Genomic DNA, 23,088 nt, shown 5'->3' with positions numbered 1-23,088 from the left:
TTGCAGATAACCAGCTGAGTGTCTTGTGCAGCAGTGGACTGGACCACAGGCTGCACTAAGGAGAGAGGTCTGCCCAGTACTCACCAACACTCTCTCGGAGGTGGCCTCTGATTCAGACTTTTGGATTCCTTTCTCAGCTTCACCTTGACTATCGCTTCGATACCGATAAGCAAACTTCTTTCTCAGCGCCTCTGCTATGAGGGCAGCAGGGTCAGCAGCATCTGCCGGCTTGGGCTTTGTGTCTTGTTCTGACCTTAGAGAAGTGACGAGAAATCAAGGGGGTGCTAGCAGCAGGGACACCCAATAGAGGCACTGACGCAGTGAGGTGGGAGCCCTGGATTTACGGCCTCACAAGACAGCACAAAGGTACCCAGGGAATAGCTCCTCTAAGGAGCAGAGACTGCAGGCTCCTTCAGAGCAGTCAGGGTTCCCCTCCTCCACAAGCCTGGTCCCTACCCTAGCAGGCACATAGCACAGCCTGAGGGGAGAATGACTGCACAGTAACAAGGCTTCAGAGGCAATGGGGGAGAAATGAGAGTGGCCTGCGGGTGTTTGTCCTGCTCTCTGTTAACTGCATACAAGAGCTCCTGGGGGCTTATCTTTTTTAAATTAAAAACTTAAGAGCTATTCCAGTAGTCATGCTATAAAACAAAGTTCTCAAGAAGCTTGGTGTATGTGTGTGCTCAGTCGTGTCCGACTGACTCTATGTGACCCTATGGTCTGTAGCCCGCCAGGCTCCTCTGTCCATGGGATTCTCCAGGCAAGAATACTGGAGTGGGTTGCCACTTCCTCCTCCAAAGCAGCTTAGCAGTTGCTTATAAAAGGCATAGGAAACCAAGGGAAGTGGGCGAGAAGGCAGATGTCTCCTCACCTTTTTACTGATCGCAGTTTCACGCTGTTCATGTCTTTTAGGATCTCCAGCATGTTGGGCAGGTCTGTTTTCTTTGGACTGTTCTTGACCAAGGTCTTCCCAGCAGAGGCGTTTCTCCGTCTTCGCTCTTTTATCAGATCAATAGCAGAAGTGCTCTGCTGGAGCCCCGGTGAGGGGAGGGGAGGCGGCGGCGGAGGGGGCGGCAACGGGGGCGCTGGCGGGACCGAGGGTGCTGCTGCGGCGGCAGGCCTGGTGGATTCTAAGTCACCTACAGAAATGAGGGGCAATCAGTTTAATCGTGGGGGTAAGAGGCAAATAAAATACTTTAAAAGTAGAGTTATGTTAAGGACTTGATACCTGAAAGCAGTAACCTTAAAAAGAATCTCAGTCACAAGTAAAAAGGAAGTTTCAGTTACTTGCTTGGAATCTAAATCCCTGAATTTCAGTCACGGTATCATTTAATCCGTCTCCAGATGGAAATGTTCCATTTAACTTAACAGGGTGCTTTTGTGATATCAAATGTTCAGGTCTGACTGCTTCACACTGTGCAGCTACTTCTAGCTGAAACAGCATCTGGACTGCACACAGAACTGCCTCCAGTAGGTAGTCTGACAGTTTAGTACTAGAGTAAACAGCTGTTGGATACCTCTGTGGTTCATTTTAAGTATATTTACATAGAAGGTAAGCATGAACTATGCTATGCTATGCTAAGTCACTTCAGTCATGTCCGACTCTGTGCGACCCCAGAGACGGCAGCCCACCAGGCTCCCCCGTCCCTGGGATTCTCCAGGCAAGAGTACTGGAGTGGGGTGTCATTTCCTTCTCCAATGCATGAAAGTGAAAAGAGAAAGTGAAGTCGCTCAGTCGTGTCCGACTCTAAGCGACCCCATGGACTGCAGCCTAACAGGCTCCTCCGTCCATGGGATTTTCCAGGCAAGAGTACTGGAGTGGGGTGCCATTGCCTTCTCCGAAGCATGAACTAGAGAATGTAAATTGACCAGAATGAGTTAAAAGAAGTTTTAGATTTACTGAAAAAATTGAGAGAGAAAAAAAATTATAGTTAATTCCCCAAAAGAATAAGTAACTAAGAGTTACAGCGGTTCTAAAATAAGGACCTAAAAATCCATCTTTCTGCAATAACTGGAGATTAGAGAGTTGTTTGGGCGCGAACTATATTAATTAGTTTATTCAAGGGAGTTGGGTTGTAAATAGAACATCTAACAGACTTGCCTAGTCTGCCAGAAGAGGGAGGTAAAGCCAAAAAGAAATGTATCAGTAACTTATAGGTTAAACAGAAAAGGGCAGGACTTTGGGTTTTCAAAAGTCACCTGTAGATTTCACTGAAGTAACACCAGGTGCCTGGAGTACATTCACCCTGCCCATCATGGCCTGACCCAGGTTTGAGGAGGTTTCCGTGTAGGTTACATTAAACTATAGGACCACAAGCTAAGTGACTCAGAGGTGGAATAACTATCCTTTACCCTTCAGAGCTGGCTTATACTGAATCTCGTCAAGACTCAGGAACACTAGGAAAACCACCACTGCTTGCCAGCAGATTAATAAACTAGGATTTCAAGGCTATGGTTTTTTCCTCCAAAGTGACAACGCAACAAAAATAAAAGCAACACTATTAGACCAGAGTCAGAGGCCCTGAATTCAGTTTCCACTCTGGGCAAGAGGGAGAGAAATGAATATTAAACAGCTACTTTGCACTAAAGATACTACATATAGTTTCTGCATTTACTCCCACAGTAACTCCACAGCATAAGTAACTTCTATCCCAGTTATAGAGCTTTATGCTTGCCTCAGGACACATAGGTAACTAAACACTCAACCCTGTCAGGGCTGCTTTGCAGTTACCTCCTCCAGTCTGATGTGAATGGTGCCATTATCACAAACAGTGAAGTTCCCACAGCAGACACATGAGCAGTGTTCACCTTTATCAGTGGATGTATATTTTGTGTTTCCAAAAATACACTCATCATCCTCTGACAGTATTAAGATTGTTCAAAACAAACGAAAACCACTTAAACTTGCCTGGGTCCTGTACCGGACCATGCAGGGGACAGGCCCCTAGTTTTCTAGCAAGCCCAACAGCTGTTATTAACTTCTTTTTAAATTTTTAATTGTAATATCATTTATTTATAATGTGTTTCAGTGTGTAGCATACTGATTGAGTTATATATATGTATGCATACTGGGGCTTCGCAGGTGGCTCAGTAGGTAAAGAATCCGCCTGCAGTGCAGGAGAAACAGGTTCGATCCTGGGTTGAGAAGATCCCCTGGAAGAGGACATGGTAACCCACTCCAGTATTCCTGCCTGGAGAATCCCATGGACAGAAAGGAACCTAGAGGGCTACAGTCCATGGGGTTGCAGAGAGTTGGACACGACTAAAGAGACAGAGCCCACAGATAATATATATTATATATATATAATTTTTTTCCCAAGTGAGTGGTATTCCCCCTGCCCCCTGCCCGCATTTGCTGGCTGACTGGAGGACTCACAGACCTGCACTGAGGTTCTGCTGTTCCTGGAGGGTCACGATCTTGGCAATCTGAGCTCTGAGGGCAGCAAGCTCACTTTCAAGGGCACAGATCTTCTGCAGCGCTTCCTCATTGGCCAGCGTCGAGGTCTGCAGCGGAGGCTCTTCTGGAGACAGGGTGGGTAAGGATGGCTGCCTGCTGTGGGGCTTCTCAAAGAAAGGAAGATCATCCTGAAGGGCTGGCCTTGACCGGACCTCTAACCTGCAAGGACAGAAGTTGGCTGTCACAGGCTTTGAGAGGGGCTATGAAAAATTGTCACTTCAAAGTTAATCAGAACACACCAGAAGAGAACATCTGAGAGCCACTTTTCAGGCTGACCTTACATAAAACCCCTGCTGTAAGTTTCAAGACAACAAAGCACTTGTCAACCTGAAGTAGATACACACCAGGCCAGCTTTCTTGTTGCTGTCATTCTTAATTTTTATCTCTACATTTTACATTCAAGCCCATACTATCAGGAGGCATCTTTGCTAACTCATGTTTTGTTTTGGTGGCCTGAACTAAGATGATGCAACTTTTAATGCTCTTAAAGATGGTAAACTAATTGGTTATAAATGACAACCAAAGCAGTAGTCCATTAACCCTTCCTTAAGGTCTTTTTTTCCACATTTCCATGTCAGTGTTTTCCATGTGTGATAAAATATACCAAACTATAAGACATATTGTAACAATATGAGCCAAACTACAGCATTAGACACTAAAAAGGGGTGGCGGTGGGGGGGGAATAATTGAACTCATGCAGTAATTACATAGATGGTCTCATTTTCACTTAAAGGTATTCCAATATGCACTGCACTGAAGCTCCATATGGAAGTCTTCTGGGGTTGAGAACAACATTCAGATTTCTTTTCAACTGTCAATTTGTGTATTTATCCATTTCCTCCTATTTTTCTACAATTAGGTTTTTCTGGCCTCTAAGCCCTTTTCTCTTTTTTCTTCCTCCTGCTTTACTGAGGAATCACTGACAAATATTATATGTATATAAATACTGTACAGCATGATAATCTGATCATGTGTACACTCTGAAATAATCGCCACACCCAAGTACATCCCAATTTCCCTCACAGTCTCATGTGGCCATGTGACTGTGAGTTTTGGCTAACCAGATTGTAAGCCACCTGGGAAAGCTGCTTGGAGGGCAATGACTTGGTTCCCCAAGAAAACAAGGCCTTTCATCTCTAGCCCCACCGGTTATTCCTCCTCTCCTGAGAGCCGTGAGCCACCAAGCCCAGAAGCTAATGCTGATGGGAAAGCCACAGCTGAGGATGCCCAAGAGCCTGGCGGGTGTTCCTGGGCACACAGTGGAGCCACTGGCAGCTTCAGACTGTCCACTCGGGGGTTTCTGACTTGAGAGGAAAATAAACTTCCATCACCATTATTTTGGACTTCTCTGTTAAATGTAGTCAAAATCCTCTTGTAACATTCACCAACATTATATCCTATTTTAAAATAGTTCCTTTAACTGAATATTGCTGTTTTTTGCTTGAGAAATGAAACAATTCATTCTTCCTTGTGTTTGAATGAGTAAATTCTTGGACCTTTAGCATTTGGTATTTTGCACTAAATTCAGGTGGTTTTCTTCATACCTAATCTTGATTATACCCTGTTAAACTATCACATATACAGGATGGTTGCAAATTGTTTTTTATAGTATTTTTTACAATATTATTAAAAATATTTGGAGAATAAATGTTCTAGTTACTACCTAGCCCTACTTTAGCTTACCTAGTAATCAACTTTAATAATACTAACCTTGTACACTTTCATTTGGCATATTTTGGGGGTAGGGAAATATATTTGGCTTGCAAAAAGCTTTAATTACCATTTCCTTTCTAAGCCCTACACTGGAAAGAAACAGGTGATAAAATGTTTAAAAAAGTAATGATGATTGCTAAGTCACTTCAGTTGTGTCCGACTCTGTGCGACCCCAGAGACGGCAGCCCACCAGGCTCCGCCGTCCCCGGGACTCTCCAGGCAAGAACACTGGAGTGGGTTGCCATTTCCTTCTCCAATGCATGAAAGTGAAAAGTGAAAGTGAAGTCGCTCAGTCATGTCCAACTCCTAGTGACCCCCATGGACCGCAGCCCACCAGGCTCCTCTGTCCATGGGATTTTCCAGGCAAGAGTACTGGAGTGGGGTGCCATAAACAAACATAAAAAATTTAAAAGAAACAATACCAATGCTCTGATAAAATACATTAATAGGTTCTTTGAAAGATTATAGAGATTAGATGCAAGCATTCTAATCAACCTGCAATAAAGAAAATAATTTTGACATTAAATTTTAAAAAAATCATTGTGGCTTTTTGTTGACAGGAAAATTCTGATTTCTACCTACCTTTCATAAAGAAGGCCAGATTTTGTTAACCATCTCTATACAGTAAATTACAAGAAGATACAAATTATTCTGTCTACTGAGTGAAGTTTTTTAGGGGGAGGATACTTAGAGTAATTTCATTTAATCAGTACAATGTCAAATACTCTAATACACTTCAACTATATTCTTGACAACTCGTTAATGTTTTTAATAAAACATTTTAAAACAGTGTTTTAAAATTTAAAATACTATTTTAAAAATACTACTTCTTGAAATAACTAAGGAAACCATTGATAGGTAGGATATTGGCAAAGATATAATTTTAGTCTTGAGAACAGATGTGAGTAAAACATAGAAATCTCAAATATACTATTAAAGTATCATTCTTGTTCAAAACAACAGTGGAGAAATAGGGAAGACTAGGAATAGAGACTGTGAGTTTAAAGCAGGAAATCAGAAGCAGAGTGTTCTCAGAACAGAGGACAGACAGCCCTGGCACAGGCATCGGGGCGGCATACCCGAAGGGGTGCAAGTGGATGAAAGTGGAACAGGAGAGAGAGCGTGCCTGCAGGGGAAGACTCAGGTCTACCCTTGACCATCTCCCATGAAAGTTATATTCTGCTTTGTTTATTAAAATTTACCTAAATGAATGAACATTTTATTGGGAGTGGAAGTGAGGATGATGGTTTGTTTTCACATTATGTATGAGTGCAGAGATTTCATCAAGTCTGTATCATAATAGCAAATAGAGATAAATTTTGAATGCCAGAATCTTGAGTACTACACTAAGCAAAAAAATGTTGTAATAGCTTTTTTCAGGAACTAGTAGTCACTTTAGTAGTGAATATACCCTCCTAGATCACAGGACCCAAAAGTATTACATGCTTTTCAGTTTGTTTGAAAATGTTAGCATTCAAGTAAGCCAATCGTCAAATCCCATGAACATTTCAATACCCAGAACTGGAACCAGGTAACATGACAATTTGGATTAAGAGAGCAACTACAAGGCAAAACAGTTTCCTTTATGATATCTTCTGGGCAAGATACCGTCAGAGAGAATTAAATACTGAACAGCAAAGGACAGTGTTTAAGAAAAACAATTAAGCATCTACCTCTCCCAGTAAAATTTCTACAGATGAATTTAATCCTTCTGTTTCTCATCTACTAGAACTAAGGGTAAGCACTTATTAATCTTGAAAACCAGTGTGGCAGGCTGAAAGAAAAAAAGTTTAGGACCTTTAGGAAGAATATTTAAGTAACAGTGTCAGATCATCTATGTTTTATGTGTCTATACTATTTTTATAACTTTGGTATACTCTCTACATTTATATTGTGAAATACTGTCGACAGCTATAGATTCGGACAAAGTAATTCTAGGAAATGTGGAAGTTTAAGTGTGGATTTTTAGACGCTAAAAAAAGTAAATAATCCTGAAATGATCATATCCTCTTGAAGACACAGGAAGATTCGACATACAGAGAAGCCTGAAAACCAAAGACATAAAAAAGAAAAAGTTACTCTGTAATATTCTTGTTTATGAAAAACCTTAGGTTTTATGAAAATTCTGACAAGTCCCTGACTTTAAAATTATAAACACACACACCTTTTTCCTACAGATATGTTTTATAAGACAGTCGACAAATAACTCATTCTCAGAACCAATCTGTTTTGCCATCCTTCAGAAGAGAAGGCTATTAAGAAATACCAAGGAAAAAGTAATTCAAACTAAGAAACTAAGGGCTTTTTAAGCTCTACTAATCAAAGAAAATTCTCAATTAAATATAATGTACCTCTAGGATCCTTTCCCCTTATCTAGCAGTGAAAGCTCAGAATCTGAGATTTTTTCAAATTAACCCAGTGGTATTCCCCAGGTGACTTTACTGAGCCTCCCTCACTATTTTGAGAGAACAGTATAGAAAAGTACAAAAACATACTCTTCTGTCAACAGGATACAGCGGGTAGGGTGGGGAAGCTGACATTTTAGTTCACTGAAAACACACAGTTGGGTAGAAAGAAAACATTATTTTCCAAGTGAGCATATAGTTGGAAGACAACTGGACCTATCTAAAAAAAAAGGCAACTGGACCAGGGAAATTATTTCAAAGGAAGTAATCCATGAAAGGACTTACAGTGGAGGACAGGCATGACTACTGTGGGGCTACAGACAGATGACTGTTTAGTTCAGTCGCTCAGTTGTGTCTGACTCTTTGCGAGACCGTGACCCACAGCTCGCCAGGCCTCCCTGTTCATCACCAACTCCCAGAGTTCACCCAAACCCATGTCCATTGAGTTGGTGATGCCACCCAACCATCTCATCCTCTGTCGTCCCCTTCTCCTCCTGCCCTCAATATTTCCCAGCATCAGGGTCTTTTCCAATGAGTCAGCTCTTCGCATCAGGTGGCCAAAGTATTGGAGTTTCAGCTTCAACATCAGTCCTTCCTATGAACACCCAGGACTGATCTCCTTTAGGATGGACTGGTTGGATCTCCTTGCAGTCCTGGGGACTCTCAAGAGTCTTCTCCAACACCACAGTTCAAAAGCATCAATTCTTCAGCACTCAGCTTGCTTTATAGTCCAGCTCTCACATCGATACATGACTACTGGAAAAACCATAGCCTTGACTAGACGGACCTTTGTTGGCAAAGTAATGTCTCTGCTTTTCAATATGCTATCTAGGCTGGTCATAACTTTCCTTCCAAGGAATAAGCGTCTTTTAATTTCATGGCTGCAATCACCATCTGCAGTGATTTTGGAGCCCAGAAAAATAAAGTCAGCCACTGTTTCCCCATCTATTTGCCATGAAGTGATGGGACCAGATACCATGATCTTGGTTTTCTGAATGTTGAGCTTTAAGCCAACTTTTTCACTCTCCTCTTTCACTTTCATCAAGAGGCTTTTGAGTTCTTCACTTTCTGCCATACAGATGGTATCATCTGCATATCTGAGGTTACTGTTTCTCCTGGCAATCTTGATTCCAGCTTGTGTTTCTTCCAGCCCAGCGTTTCTCATGATGTACTCTGCATATAAGTTAAATAAGCAGGGTGACAATATACAGCCCTGACATACTCCTTTTCCTATTTGGAACCAGTCTGTTGTTCTATGTCCAGTTCTAACTTGCTTCCTGACCTGAGTACAGGTTTCTCAAGAGGCAGGTCAGGTGGTCTGGTATTCCCATCTCATTCAGAATTTTCCATAGTTTGTGGTGATCCACACAGTCAAAAGCTCTGGCATAGTCAATAAAGCAGAAATAGATGTTTTTCTGGAACTCTTTTGCTTTTTCCATGATCCAGCAGATGTTGGCAATTTGATCTCTGGTTCCTCTGCCTTTTCTAAAACCAGCATGAACATTTGGAAGTTCATGGTTCACATATTGCTGAAGCCTGGCTTGGAGAATTGTGAGCATTACTTTACTAGCGTGTGAGATGCATGCAATTGTGCGGTAGTTTGAGCATTCTTTGGCATTGCCTTTTTTAGGATTGGAATGAAAAGTGACGTTTTCCAGTCCTGTGGCCACTGCTGAGTTTTCCAAATTTGCTGACATACTGAGTGCAGCACTTGCACAGCATCATCTTTTAGGATCTAAAATAGCTCAACTGGAATTCCATCACCTCCACTAGCTTTGTTCATAGTGATGCTTTGTAAGGCCCACTTGACTTCACATTCCAGGATATCTGGCTCTAGGTGAGTGATCACACCATCGTGATTATCTGGGTTGTGAAGATCTTTTTTGTACAGTTCTTCTGTGTATTCTTGCCACCTCTTCTTGATATCTTCTGCTTCTGTTCGGTCCATACCATTTCTGTCCTTTATTGTGCCCATCTTTGCATGAAAAGTTCCCTTGCTATCTCTAATTTTCTTGAAGATATCGCTAGTCTTTCCCATTCTATTGTTTTCCTCTATTTCTTTGCATTGATTGCTGAGGAAGGCCTTCTTATCTCTCCTTGCTATTCTTTGGAACTCTGCATTCAGATGCGCGTATCTTTCCTTTTCTCTTTTGCTTTTTGCTTCTGTTCTTACTAGACAGATGACTTCTTCTCACTAGACAGATGACTAGTGGGATTTTATCACCTATTCTTGATTCTATTCAACAAAATCCTCTTGTATTTTAAAAGCTAGATCTTCCTGTAAGTGATATTTAGCAGAAATTACCCTTGACCACAGTACTTTATTGATATACATTAATTAATAGTTAATGACTAGTACCAAATAATTTCATATTGTTCATGAACAGTATGAAAAGGCAAAAAGATGACACTAGAAGATGAACCCTCCAGGTAGGTAGATGGCCAATATTCTACTGGGAAAGAGCAGAGAAATAGCTCCAGAAAGAAGGAAGTGGCAGGCCCAAAGCAGAAACAACACTCAGGTGTGGATGTGTCTGGTGGTATAAAAGTCAAGTCCTATGCTATAAAGAATAATACTGCATAGAAACCTGGAATGTTAGGTCCATGAATCAAGGTAAATTGGACATGGTCAAGCAGGAGATAGCAAGAGTGAACATCGACCTTTTAGGAATCAGTGAACAAAAATGGACAGGAATGAGTGAATTTAATTCAGATGACCATTGTATCTACTACTGTGGGGGCAAGAATCCCCTAGAAGGGACACAGTACCCCCAAAGTCAACAAGAGAGTCTGAAATGCAGTACTTAGGCACAATCTCAAAATACAATAGAATGATCTCGGTTCGTTTCCAAGACAAACCATCCAACATCACAGTAATCCAAGTCTATGTCCCAACCACTAATGTTGAAGTTGTTGAAGTATGTAGATCTATGAAGATCTACAAGACCTTCTAGAAAAATGGAAGTGTTGGTCACTCAGTCACGTTCAACTCTTTGTGACCCAATGACTGTAGCCCACCGGGCTCCCGTCCATAGAATTCTTGAGGCAAGTATAGTGGAGTCGGTTGCCATTCCCTTCTTCAGTGGATCTTCTCAACCCAGGGAAACCTGGGTCTCCCACTTTGCAGGCAGATTCTTTACCATCTGAGCCACCAGGGAAGCCCCGGTACAAGACCTTCTAGAACTAACATAAAAAAAGATGTCCTTTTCATCATAGGGGATTGGAATGCAAAAGTAGTAAGTCAAGGAATACCTGGAGTAACAGGCAAGTTTGGTCTTAAAGTATACATTTAAGCAGGGCAAAGGTTAACAGTTTTGCCAAGAGATATGCACTGGTCATAGCAAACACCCTTTTCCAACAACACAAGAGATGATTCTACAGACAGACATCACTGGATAGTCAACACCAAAATCTGATCATATTTTTTGCAGTGGAAGATGGAGAACCACTATCCAGTTAGCAAAAACAAGACATGGAGCTGACTGTGACTCAGATCATCAGCTCCTTATTGAAAAATTCAGGCTTATATTGAAGTAAGTAAGTAAAACTACGAGGCTATTCAGGTGTGACCTAAATCAAATCCCTTATGATTATACAATGGAGGTGATGAACAGATTCAAGGGATTAGATCTCATTGAGTGCCTGAAGAACTATGGACGGATGTTTGTAACACTGTACAGGAGGTGGTGACCAAAACCATCCCCAAGAAAAAGAAATGCACAAAGGCAAAGTGGTTGTCTGAGGAGGCCTTAAAAATAGCTGAGAAAAGAAGCAAAAACCAAAGGAGAAAGGGAAAGATACACCCAACTGAATGCAGAATTCCAGAGAATAGCAAGGGGAGATAAGAAAGCCTTCTTCTTAACAAAGCAAAGAAATAGAGGAAAACAATAGAATGGGAAAGACTAGTGATCTCTTCAAGAAAATTAGAGATAGCAAGGGAACTTTTCATGCAAAGATGGTCACAATAAAGGACAGAAATGGTATGGACCTAACAGAAGCACAAGATATCAAGAAGAGGTGGCAAGAATACACAGAAGAACTATACAATGAATATCTTAATGACCCAGATAGCCACGACGGTGTGGTCACTCACCTAGAGCCAAACATCCTGGAATGTGAAGTCAAGTGGGCCTGAGGAAGCATTACTACAAACAAAGCTAGTAGAGGTGATGGAATTTCAGCTGAGCTATTTAAAATTCTATAAGATGATGCTGTTGAAGTGCTGCACTCAATATGACAGTAAATTTGGGAAATTCAGCAGTGGCCACAGGACTGGAAAAGGTCAGTTTTCATTCCAATCCCAAAGAAAGGCAATGCCAAAGAATATTGAAACTAGTGCACAATTGTACTCATTTCACATGCTAGCAAAGTAATGCTCAAAATCTTCCTGGTCAGGCTCCAAAAGTATGTGAACCTAGAACTTCCAGATGTGTAAGCTGGTTTTAGAAAAGGCAGAGGAACCAGAGATCAAATTGCCAACATCCATTGTATCGTAGAAAAAGCAACGGAATTCCAAAAAAAGACCTACTACTGTTTCATTGACTATGCTAAAGTCTTTGACTGTGTAGACCACAACAAACAGGAAAATTCTTAAAGAGATGGGAATACGAGACCACCTTTCCTGCCTCCTGAGAAACCTGTATGCATGTTGAGAAGCAACAGTTAGAACCCAACATGAAACAACGGACTGGTTCAAAATTGGGAAAGGAATATGTCAAGGCTGTATATTGTCACCCTGCTTTTTTAACTTATATACAGAGTACATCATGTGAAATGCGGTGCTGGATGAAGCACAAGCTGGAATTGAGATTGCCGGGAGAAATATAACGACCTCAGATATGCCGATGACACCACTCTAATGGGAGAAAGCGGAGAAACTAAGAGCTTCAGTGAAGAGTAACTAAGAGCTTCTTGATGAAGTTGAAAGAGAAGAGTGAAAAAGTTGGCTTAAAACTCAACATTCAAAAAATGAAGATCATGGCATCCAATCTCATCACTTCATGGCAAATAGATGGGGAAAATGTGGTAACAGTGACAGACTATTTTCTTGGGCTCCAAAATCACTGCAGATGGTGACTGCAGCCACAAAATTAAAAGATGCTTGCTCCTTCAAAGAAAAGCTATGACAAACCTAGACAGCATATTAAAAAACCAGAGATAACACTTTGCCAACAAAGGTCCATCTAGTCAAAGCTGTGGTTTTTCCAGTAGTCATGTACGGATGTGAGAGTTGGACCATAAAGGCGGAGCGCCAAAGAATTGATGCTTTCGAATCATGGTGCTGCACTCTAGAGAGTCTGTTGAACAGCAAGGAGATCAAACCAGTCAATCCTGAAGAAAATAAACCTTGAATATTCACTGGAAAGACTGATGCTGAAGCTCCAATACTCTGGTCACCTGATGCAAAGAGCCAACTCATTAGAAAAGACTCTAATGCTGGGAAAGATTGAAGACAGGAGGAGAAAGGGACGACAGAGGACAAGATGGTTGGATGGCATCACCAACTTGATGAACCTGAGTTTGAGCAAACGCTGGGGAAGAGTGAAGGACAGGGAACTGGCCCTGCCTCAGTTCATGGGGTCACAAAGAGTTGGACACGCTTAGCAATTGAATAACAACCAAATAATTAAGATGGGAATGAATAACATCTGCTGTCCGTTGTGCTGTGAGTGGGAAACTACCTTGCTCTGAACCATTATGTCTCCTGGGCTACATTCTCACTATGGAGCTTCAGAGCAAGCCAGCCTGCTTGCCTGCCTTTGGAGTCTTGTTACCCCACTATCATCCTCTGAGGTCAGGATTCTTCCCCAATACTGCTTTAAAAAGAACAGCACATTCCATTTTATACTTGGTATCGTTAGCCAAAGTCTTCAGTCTCACTTTATTCACTATTTTTATGTCAGGTTTTTGTAAATATGTTCCTCTTAGTCACTGGATTAAAAACATTCTGGTAATGTATTAAGAAGAGCTACCTCAAATACTTTCAAATCCTGTGAATTTATAATTTTTTATTTAATACATACTTAGTTTGATACAAATGTGGGCAATCAGATACAACTGGAAATTAACATATTAATAAAGAATGAACAAACTGAAATTAACCTTGAAACATTTAGATATTCCTTACATAACATTCGACTCCAGGGAGAAAACATGCAAAGGATGGGACCAACAAGGGCTTAATTTCCAAAATGTACAAATAGCTCAACAACTCAACAACAAAAACATAAGGCAATTAAAAAACAAGCAGAAGGGACTTCCCTGGTGGTCCCTGGCTAAGACCCCATGCTCCCAACTCAGGGGACCTGGGTTCGATCCCTGGTCAAGGAACTAAATCCCACGTGCTGCAACTAATCCCTGGCTATTATATAAAATTTAAAAAAAGGGGGGGGGGTGGGGAGCAGAAGATCTACGTAGACATTTCTTCAAAGAGGACAGACAGACGGCCAACAGGCACATGGAAAGTGTTCAACATTGCTTATTGTTTATCATTGGAGAAATGCAAACCAAAACTACAATGAGATACCATCTCACTTGGGTCAAAATGGCCATCATTAAAAAAAGTACAAATAACAAATGCTGGCAAGGGTGTGGAGAAAAGGGAACCCTCCTGCACTGTTGTTGGAAATGTAAATTGGTGCAGCTACTATGGAAAATGATATGGAAGGTTCCTTAAAAAACTAAAAATAGTTACCATATAATCCAGCAATCCTACTCACGGGCATATATCCAGACAAAACTATAAGCCAAAAAGATACATGTACCTCAATGTTCATAGCAGCACTATTTACAATAGCTACATGAAAACAATGTAAATGCCAACAGACAAATGGATAAAGAAGATGTGGTACATATATACAATGGAATCCTACTCAGCCATCAAAAAAAATGATATAATGCCACTTGCAGCGACGTGAATGGACCTGCAGATTATCATACTAGGTGAGGGAAGTCAGAAAGACAAATATATGATACCACTTAAACACTGAATCTGAAAGATGACACAAATGAACTTATCTATGAAACAGAAACAGAGAACACACCTGCAGTTGTCAGGTGGGAGAGGGATTAAGGAAGGAATGGAGTGAGAATTTGGAATTAGCAGATGGCAACCATTATACATATATAGGATGACTTCCCTGGTGGCTCAGACAGTAAAAAGCGTCTGCCTACAATGTGGGAGACCCGGGTTGGACCCCTGGGTCAGGAAGATCCCCTGGAGAAGGAGATGGCAACCCACTCCAGTACTCTTGCCTGGAAAAATCCCATGGGTGGAGGAGCCTGGTAGGCTACAGTCCACGGGGTCGCAAAGAGTCAGACACAACAGTGATTTCACTTCACTTCATACCTAGGATGAATAAACAACAAGGTCCTACTGTATACCACAGGGAACTGTATTCAATATCCTGGTACTAACCATAATGAAAAAGAATATAAAAAACAATGTATGTATATGTATAACTGAATCACTTCATTGTATAGCAGAAGCTGGACAGCAAAGAGATCAAACCAGTCAATCCTAAAGGAAATCAACCCTGAATATTCACTGGAAGGACTGACTGCTGAAGTTCAAACTCCAATACTTCGGCCACCTGATGGAAAGAGCCGATTCACTGGAAAAGACCCTGATGCTGGGAAAGACTGAAGGCAAAAGAAGAGGGTGGCAGAGGATGAGATGGTTAGATAGCATCACCAACTCAGTGGACTTGGTTTGAGCACGACAGGGAAGCCTGGTGTCTGCAGTCAATGCGATTATAAAGAGTTGAACGTGACTCTGAATGAACAACAATTAAAAAATAAAATTTACAACTGCTCTACTCCAAAAGCAATCAGAAACTTGATAACAATGCCTATGATGTCTGTGAGAAGCCACAGCGATTATAGTCTTTAATTTCATCACACAGAGAACAAATGTTATGCTGTGTGTCTATGTCCAAAGACCACACAGTCTCCAGAAAGTATTACTATGAAAGAGAACAACTTAATTATCTGAGAAAAGACTATCAGTTATATTGACTCTAAGAATCTCAATGCTTCTTATAAAAATGAAGATTTCTTTTCAATTATGAGGCTATTCTTCTAATTCAAAGGGAAATGAAAATGTGTAGACAGAGAAAAAAGACTTGTATAGTACGTGTCACTGTGCTATAAGTTTTCTCATGTTGTCTTTCAAAATTCTCTCAATGTAGGTATTAGCACTTTCAATTTAGAGGTGAAAAACTCAAGTTCAAATTATTTAGAAAAAAAAATTCAATTATACAACAACTCACGCTTATGCCAGTTTCCCAGAGAGAAAATACCATAACACTGTAACCAACTGTTAAAGAAATGCCATCAACATAAATTTCAAGGGAGAAATAATTATATATTGAACAGCTTTGACTTTCATATAAATGTGAGAGGCAGAGAAACACTCAAATGGCTATATATGAATCTTAGAGGTACTCTATTTCATGTTTTTAAGTTAAGTTATAAGTTTAAGCTATAAAGCTCCCATAGAAATGCAGTTAATATCAAAGTGACAGATGAAAAAAGACTCAAACGGCCTGGTGAAAGGATCAGCGTTAAGTAATTGTCAAGACAAAGTAAAATTCCATCAGCTCTCATCCTTCTATTTTGTCCTACTAATTAAAATACATTCTATGGTAAATTTGCTATTTCATCAATCTGTAAAAAACACTTGATCTGGTATATGAAACTGACCAAATAGAGCTTCCTCAAAGCTCCCTTCTGTGGGAAGATGGTGAGACTTTGTCAGCCTATTTATTAGGATATCAGCTTCCTGATAGCTCAGTTAGTAAAGAATCCACCTGCAATGCAGGAAACCCCAGTTCGATTCCTGGGTCAGGAAGAGCCCCTGGAGACGGGATAAGCTACCCACTCCAGTATTCTGGCCTGGAGAATTGCATGGACTGTATAGTCCATGGGGTTGCAAAGATCTGGACACAACTGAGTGAGTTTCTTTTCAGCCACAGGAAAATAGCAATACCTTCCCCCAGACATCTAGATTTATACACATGAAGCGCCAATACTTTGGCCACCTGATACAAAGAGCTGACTCTAGAAAAGACCCTGATGCTAGGAAAGATTGAAGGCAGGAAAAGGGGACAACAGAGGATGAGATGGTTGGATGGCATCACCAACTCAATGGACATGAGTTTGAAGAAGCTCTGGGAGATGGTGAAGGACAGGAAAACCTGGCGTGCTGCAGTCCATGGGGTTGCAAAGAGTCGGACACGACTGAGAGACTGAAAACAGTAACAACGATAGTTAGTCACAACTGATGCAAAAAGTGATACAGCACCACACTGCAAAAGAAAGCCCACCCACTTCCTAGTCACGTGGGCCATGTCGCTAACCTTGGAAGTCTGGGACCACTTCCCACCTGTGTGTCTACTTCCTCCTCCAGGCAGATCCAACTGGATCGTCTGTTTCCTTCTCACTTTGTTCACAATTAGATGATCTTTGCCTAGAACACTTCCAGGCACCTTTTCCAAGATCCTTTAGCCAGTTTCTTGCAACGTCACAGACAAAATCCATTATCCAGATCCATTATACCAACTCAATTACTCTATAACCACAATCCCCATAATAGCTACCCTATAATGTCACATCAAGTACAAACATGACATTTGTGTTAAAAGCCCTTTAGAGACTTATCTTGAGGAAGATGGAACAAATGAACCTTTCACTATTCTTCATCCTCACTACAACTAAAATCTCTGGATATCATATATACAACAAATGTAAGATGACTCTCAGGTGGAGAGAAGGCATACGGGGTGGGACCTGAAATCAAGAAAAAAAAAATAGGAGTGAGTTCCCTGAGTTTTCCTTCTGCCTTATATACGGTAGACTGGGTGCTCAAGTAACCCAGACATGCCAAGGTAACCCAGAAATGCCAAGAGATTCAGGGAAGAAAAAAAAAAGCCCCAACAAAAGCCTACTCTTTAGCCAAAGCACCAAGAAAGGGGCAGCCTCCCATGATAGATAACTTATAAATAAAACAGTGGCTCTGCTCAAGGCAAACATCACAGGAAACACTGTAGCCCTACCTCCACCACGCCACAAAGACTTAACTTGCCTCCTTTTCAGGCTGCAATGAGGTGCCTGAATCCCTACAAGGGAGTGTTGGAGAAAGCCAGGACTTACCCCACCTCCCTGTGGGTGCATGTGTACTAAGTCGCTTCAGTCTCTTTGCAACCCCATGGACTGTAGCCCGCCAGGCTCCTCTGTCCATGGGATTCTCCAGGCAAGAACACTGGAATGGACTGCCATGCCCTTCTCCAGGGGATCTTCCCGACCAGGGATCAAACCCTTGTCTCTTATGTCTCCTGCACTAGCAGGCAGGTTCTTTACCACTAGTGCCACCTGGGAAGCCTTTTTGTATAGTGAAAGGCATTTCCTCTATCAGACAATCCTTCTGTGTACACATCATCCAGAGGGCCATTTCTATTCACCTTCAAGGATGAACAAGCAATGTGTGGGTGTGTGCTAAGTTGCTTCAGTCATGTCCAACTCTGTGTAGCCCTATGAGCTGTAACCTTCCAGGCTTCTCTGTCTATGGGATTCTCCAGGCAAGGACACTGGAGTGGGTTGCCATGCCCTTCTCCAGAGGATCTTCCCGACCCAGGGATTGAACCCATGTCCCTTAGGTCTCCTGCACTGGCAGGCAGGTTCTTCACTGCGAGCACCACCTAGGAAGCCCTGTAGGGTAGTGGAGACAATTTGGGGAGCCCAGAATTACACCTCATCCAGCAGTAATGAGGCATCCTCCCATCTGCGAGGATTGTGTTCCAGGTGGCTTCCTGAAGAGCTGGAGCACCCACCGCTGCTGGGTGAAAATAAGGACCACTGCCCTCAGGGTGAATGGAGGCTGAGTGGGAAACCTGGATTCTACTCCCACTTGGGAGTAACAAAGTGGCACCCACGCTTCCCTTGCTATTAGTGAAAGCTATTAGTAAAAGAAAAAGTTTAAATGATCCAAGGTCTCAGATACTCAAAATATCTGGATTTCAATAAAATCACTTCTCATGACAATAACCAGAAAGAACACAAATTGAATGAAAAAAGACAAATGACAGATGCCAACTCTGAGATGACAAGAGATGTGAGAACTATCTGACTGCTTTTAAAGCAGCTGCAATAAAAATGCTTCAGTGAGCATTCACCAGCACTCTTGAAACAAATGAAAAAAAAAAGTCTCAGCAAAAAAAAAGGGGGGGGAGCTAAATAAAAATTTTAAAGCTAAAAACCACAATGCATAGGATCAAAAGCAGAATGAAGAAGACAGAGGGAATTAACAGTGAATTTAGAGATAGAACAATAGAAATTATCTAATCAGGAAAACAAAAAATGAACCAACTAGGAAAAAAACATGGAGCAGAGTCTCAGTGACCTGCAACAACAGAAGATCTAACATTTGTATCATCTGGGTCCTAAGAGGAGAGCAGTAAAAAAGGCAAGGCTGAAAAAGTACTCAAAAAAATAATGGCAGGACTTCCCTGGTGGTGCAGTGGGCAAGAATCTGCCTGCCAACGCAGGGGACACAGGGTTGGTCCCTGGTCTGGGGAGACTCCACATGCTGCAGGGCAACTGAAGCCTGTGCACCACAACCACTGCGCCCTCACTCCAGAGCCCGCAGGCCGCAACTACCGAGCCTGTATGCTGCAGCTACAGACGCCTGCATGTTCTTCAGCCCACACACCACAGCTACAGAGCCTGCGCTCTAGAGCCGCAACAAGAGAAACCACCGCGATGAGAGGAGCCCACGCACCACGATGAAGAGTAGCCCCCACGTGCCACAACTAGAGAAAGACCACACAAAGCAATGAACACGTAGCACAGCAAGAAGTAAATATTAAAAGTGAAAGTTGCTCAGTTGTGTCTGACTCTTTGTGACCCCATGGACTGTAGAGTCCTTGGAATTCTCCAAGCCAGAATACTATAATGGGTAACCATTCCCTTCTTCAAGGGATCTTCCTAACCCAGGGATCGAACCCAGGTTTCCCACATTGCAGGGGGATTCTTTACTAACTGAAACACCAGGGAAGCCCAAGAATACTGGAGTGGGTAGCCTATCCCTTCTCCAGTGGATTTTCCTGACCCAGGAATCAAACCAGGGTCTCCTGCGTTACAGGCGGATTCTTTACCAGCTGAGCTACCAGGGAAGCCCCATTAAAAGTAATAATGGCAAAAGAATTGTAAATGACCTAATATTCCTTTTCTGGAGAAGGGGAAGAGAGGTGACATGCTCTTATAGTAAGGCACATCTCACTATTTTATACGTGAATTTGAATTGTGCAACTTTAGTAAAAAGAATAAGGATATCTTTACATAGTATTTCCCCACCACTAAACACAGATAAATTAGAACTATTTCTCAGTCTTGATAACTTACATGCTTTATTTAAATTAGGATACAGTTTGGTTTGCCAGCTCCCCAAATGATTAGGAGCTCTTGAAAAAAATCAGTTTATCAGTTAAATAAAACTGTCCATTTTAGAGGAGGTTGTTTCATGAACATGCCCTCAGACATTGTTTAAGGCCTTTGTCAGAAAGTATTCTCAAAAGTGTAAGACAAAATTTTTTTAAATTTAAATTTGTGTTAATTTTTTAAACCAAGATAAATAAAAGAAAATTTTAAAGCAACTAGAGAAAAGTTTTTCCCTAATAGGAATGAGGTCCTATTTGAAGGACAGAGGTTTTCTCAACTGAAACCATGGACGCTTGAAGAAAATGGCACATTTTTCAAGTACTAAAAGAAAATTCTATGAAATTCTAACCTTATATCCAGCAAAAGCATATACTTCAAGACTGGGAAAATCAATAATTCTCAAATTAATAAAAACTAAAAGAATTTATTGCAAGCAGAATCTATCCAAAAAGAATGGCTCAAAGAAATTCTCTAAACAGAAACAAAGCAATAAAAAAAGAACTCTGCATCAGACAGAAAAACACAAGAATTTAAATTCTCCTCTTGAGAAAATAAACTATTAATTTCAAATATTATATTATATTGTCCTATGTCATTCAATGTGTCTGCAGAGTTTTTTAAGAAATTATGCTGCTAAGTCACTTCAGTCATGTCCGACTCTGTGCGACCCCATAGACGGCAGCCCACCAGGCTCCCCTGTCCCTGGGATTCTCCAGGCAAGAACGCTGGAGTGGGTTGCCATTTCCTTCTCCAATGCATGAAAGTGAAAAGTGAAAGTGAAGTCACTCAGTCTTGTCCGACTCTTTGCAACCCCATGGATTGCAGCCCACCAGGCTCCTCCACCCATAGGATTTTCCAGGCAAGAGTACTGGAGTGGGGTGCCATTGCCTTCTCCATTAAGAAATTATAAGACCTAACATAATAATTTTATGTGTGCTCAGTTGCTCTGTCATGCTACCCCATGAACTGTAGCCCTCCAGGCTTCTTTGTCCATGGAGTTTTCCAGGCAAGAATTCTGGAGCAGGTTGCCATTTCCCACTCTATGGTATCTTCCTCACCCAGGGATTGACCCTGTGTTTCTTGAGTTTCCTGCATTGCAGGTGGATTCTTTACCACTGTGCCAAAATAATAATTACATAAATGTAAATAGTTTATATACAAAAATTAAAAGACAGATTGGCAGAATAAATTTAAAAATAGTCTATAAGATTCAAAGGTAATTATATAGGCAGGATGAAAGTCAAAAGAAAAAGATGTATTATGCAAACATCAACCAAAAAAAACCAGTTGTGACTATATTTCATTACATGGACTTAAGAGCAAAGAAAATTACCAGGGGCAGAGAGTAACATTACATAAGAGTAAGAAGATAAAAAACACAGCAATCCTAAATATGTATGCACCAAACAATAAAATTCCAAAATATGGAAACCAAAAGCTGATAGAACAGAAAGGAGAAATCCACAAATACCACTGGAGACTTCAATACCTCCTCCACAGTAACTGTTAGCATAAACAGAAAATCAAGAAGCAACAGAAGAATTTAGCAACACTATCAACCAACAGGATCTATTTGACATTTATAGCACATTCCATTAACAACAGTACACATTCTTTTCTAATGCTCATGCAACATAAACCAAAATGACCTATATCTTGGACCATTAAAAAAATTCTCAACAAATTTTTAAAGGGATGAAAATAAAACTGACCCTTGAACACCACAGGATTTAGGGGTTCCAACCCTCACCAAAGTCCAAAATCTCACATAAATTAGAGTCTGCCCTCCATATCTGTAGTTCCTTTGCATATACAGTGCCTCAGATTCTGTAGACAAGCACCCTTGGATTGTACAGGACTATACTACTTACAATGGAAAAAATCTGTATACAAATAGCCCCCCACAGTCCAAACCTGTGTTATTCAAGGGACAACTGGATACAGTTGTGTCCTCTAATCACAACAGAATCAAACCAGAACTCAGTAACTGAAAAATAGCAAAATTTCCAACATTTGGAAACTGAACAACAAACTTCTAACTTCAACAGTTAAAAGAGGTTGTCTCAAGGGAAATAAAAAAAAATACAATGAACTGGATTACAATATAATTACAACATACCAAAACTTGTGGGATGCAGATAAAAGCAGTGTTGAGAAGTTTACAGCACTAAATGCTTACATTAGAAAAAAGAAAGTTTCAATAATATCAACTCTCACCTAAAAAACCGAGGGAGAAAAGGCAAAATAAACTCAAAGCAAGCAGAAGGAAGAAAATAATAAATAGGAGCAGAAATCAGTAAAATTGAAAAAAAAAGAAAAATCAATAAAAGTGAGGTCTTGTTCTTTGAAAAGATTAATACATGGACAAATATTTTAAAAAGAGAACACATAAATTACTAATATCAGGAATGAAACAGGGGGCAGATTTATAGAGACCTCACAGGTAAAAATACAATCTACTATATCTCTTCCAATATGAAATTCATAAAATAGTCACATAACTTTATTAAGGAACTTGAACTCATAATTTTAAAACTCACCAAAACTTAACTGCACCTATGGCCAATTAATCTATGTCAAAAGAGGCAAGACTATAAAATGGAGGAAAGACAAGTCTCTTCAGTAAATGCTGCTGGGAAAGTGGACAGCCACATGTAGAAGAATGAAATTAAACATTCTTTAACATCATACACACAGAAATAAACTCAAAATGGATTAAAGACCTAACTTTAAGACCAGATAGGCAGAAGACCCTTTGACATAAATCACAGCAGTATCTTTTTCAATTTGTCTCCCAGAGTAATGGAAATAAAAACAAAAATAAACAAATGGGACCTAAACAAATTAAACTCAAAAGCATTTGCACAACAAAGTACACCATAAACAAAATGAGAAAAACAAACCACAGAATGGTATAAAATATTTGCAAATGATGCAACCACCATGGGATTAGTCACCAAAATTTACATACAACTCATACAGCTCAATATTAAAAAATTTAAAAATGCACAGAAGACCTAAAAAGACATTTCTCCAAAGAAGACATACCGATAGCCAAGGAGCACATGAAAGATGATC

The 23,088-nt window shown here is 40.8% G+C and overlaps 1 protein-coding gene across 2 annotated transcripts in view; it reads right to left on the bottom strand.

Moving 5' to 3' along the window:
• MTFR1 (mitochondrial fission regulator 1) overlaps positions 1-23,088 on the bottom strand; it is a 62,449-nt gene that overhangs the window by 2,417 nt on the left and 36,944 nt on the right. The window contains exons 5-7 of one of the 2 annotated variants that reach the window (XR_008702162.1): positions 3,381-3,616; positions 872-1,139; positions 85-248 (exon numbers count right to left, since the gene is read on the bottom strand). Coding sequence is in view for 1 of the 2 variants with exons in the window: in XM_055546118.1 (XP_055402093.1) it covers positions 85-253; positions 872-1,139; positions 3,381-3,616 (673 nt within the window). In the remaining variant the exon portion in view is untranslated. Of the gene's footprint in view, positions 1-84; positions 254-871; positions 1,140-3,380; positions 3,617-23,088 lie in introns of both variants that reach the window. The other variant, XM_055546118.1, reaches the window with a different exon arrangement.

The sequence above is a fragment of the Bubalus kerabau genome, chromosome 14 (genome assembly GCF_029407905.1).
Source record: "Bubalus kerabau isolate K-KA32 ecotype Philippines breed swamp buffalo chromosome 14, PCC_UOA_SB_1v2, whole genome shotgun sequence".
NCBI classification, from domain to species: Eukaryota; Metazoa; Chordata; class Mammalia; order Artiodactyla; family Bovidae; genus Bubalus; species Bubalus kerabau.
This window is presented reverse-complemented; position numbering and strand designations above follow the sequence as displayed.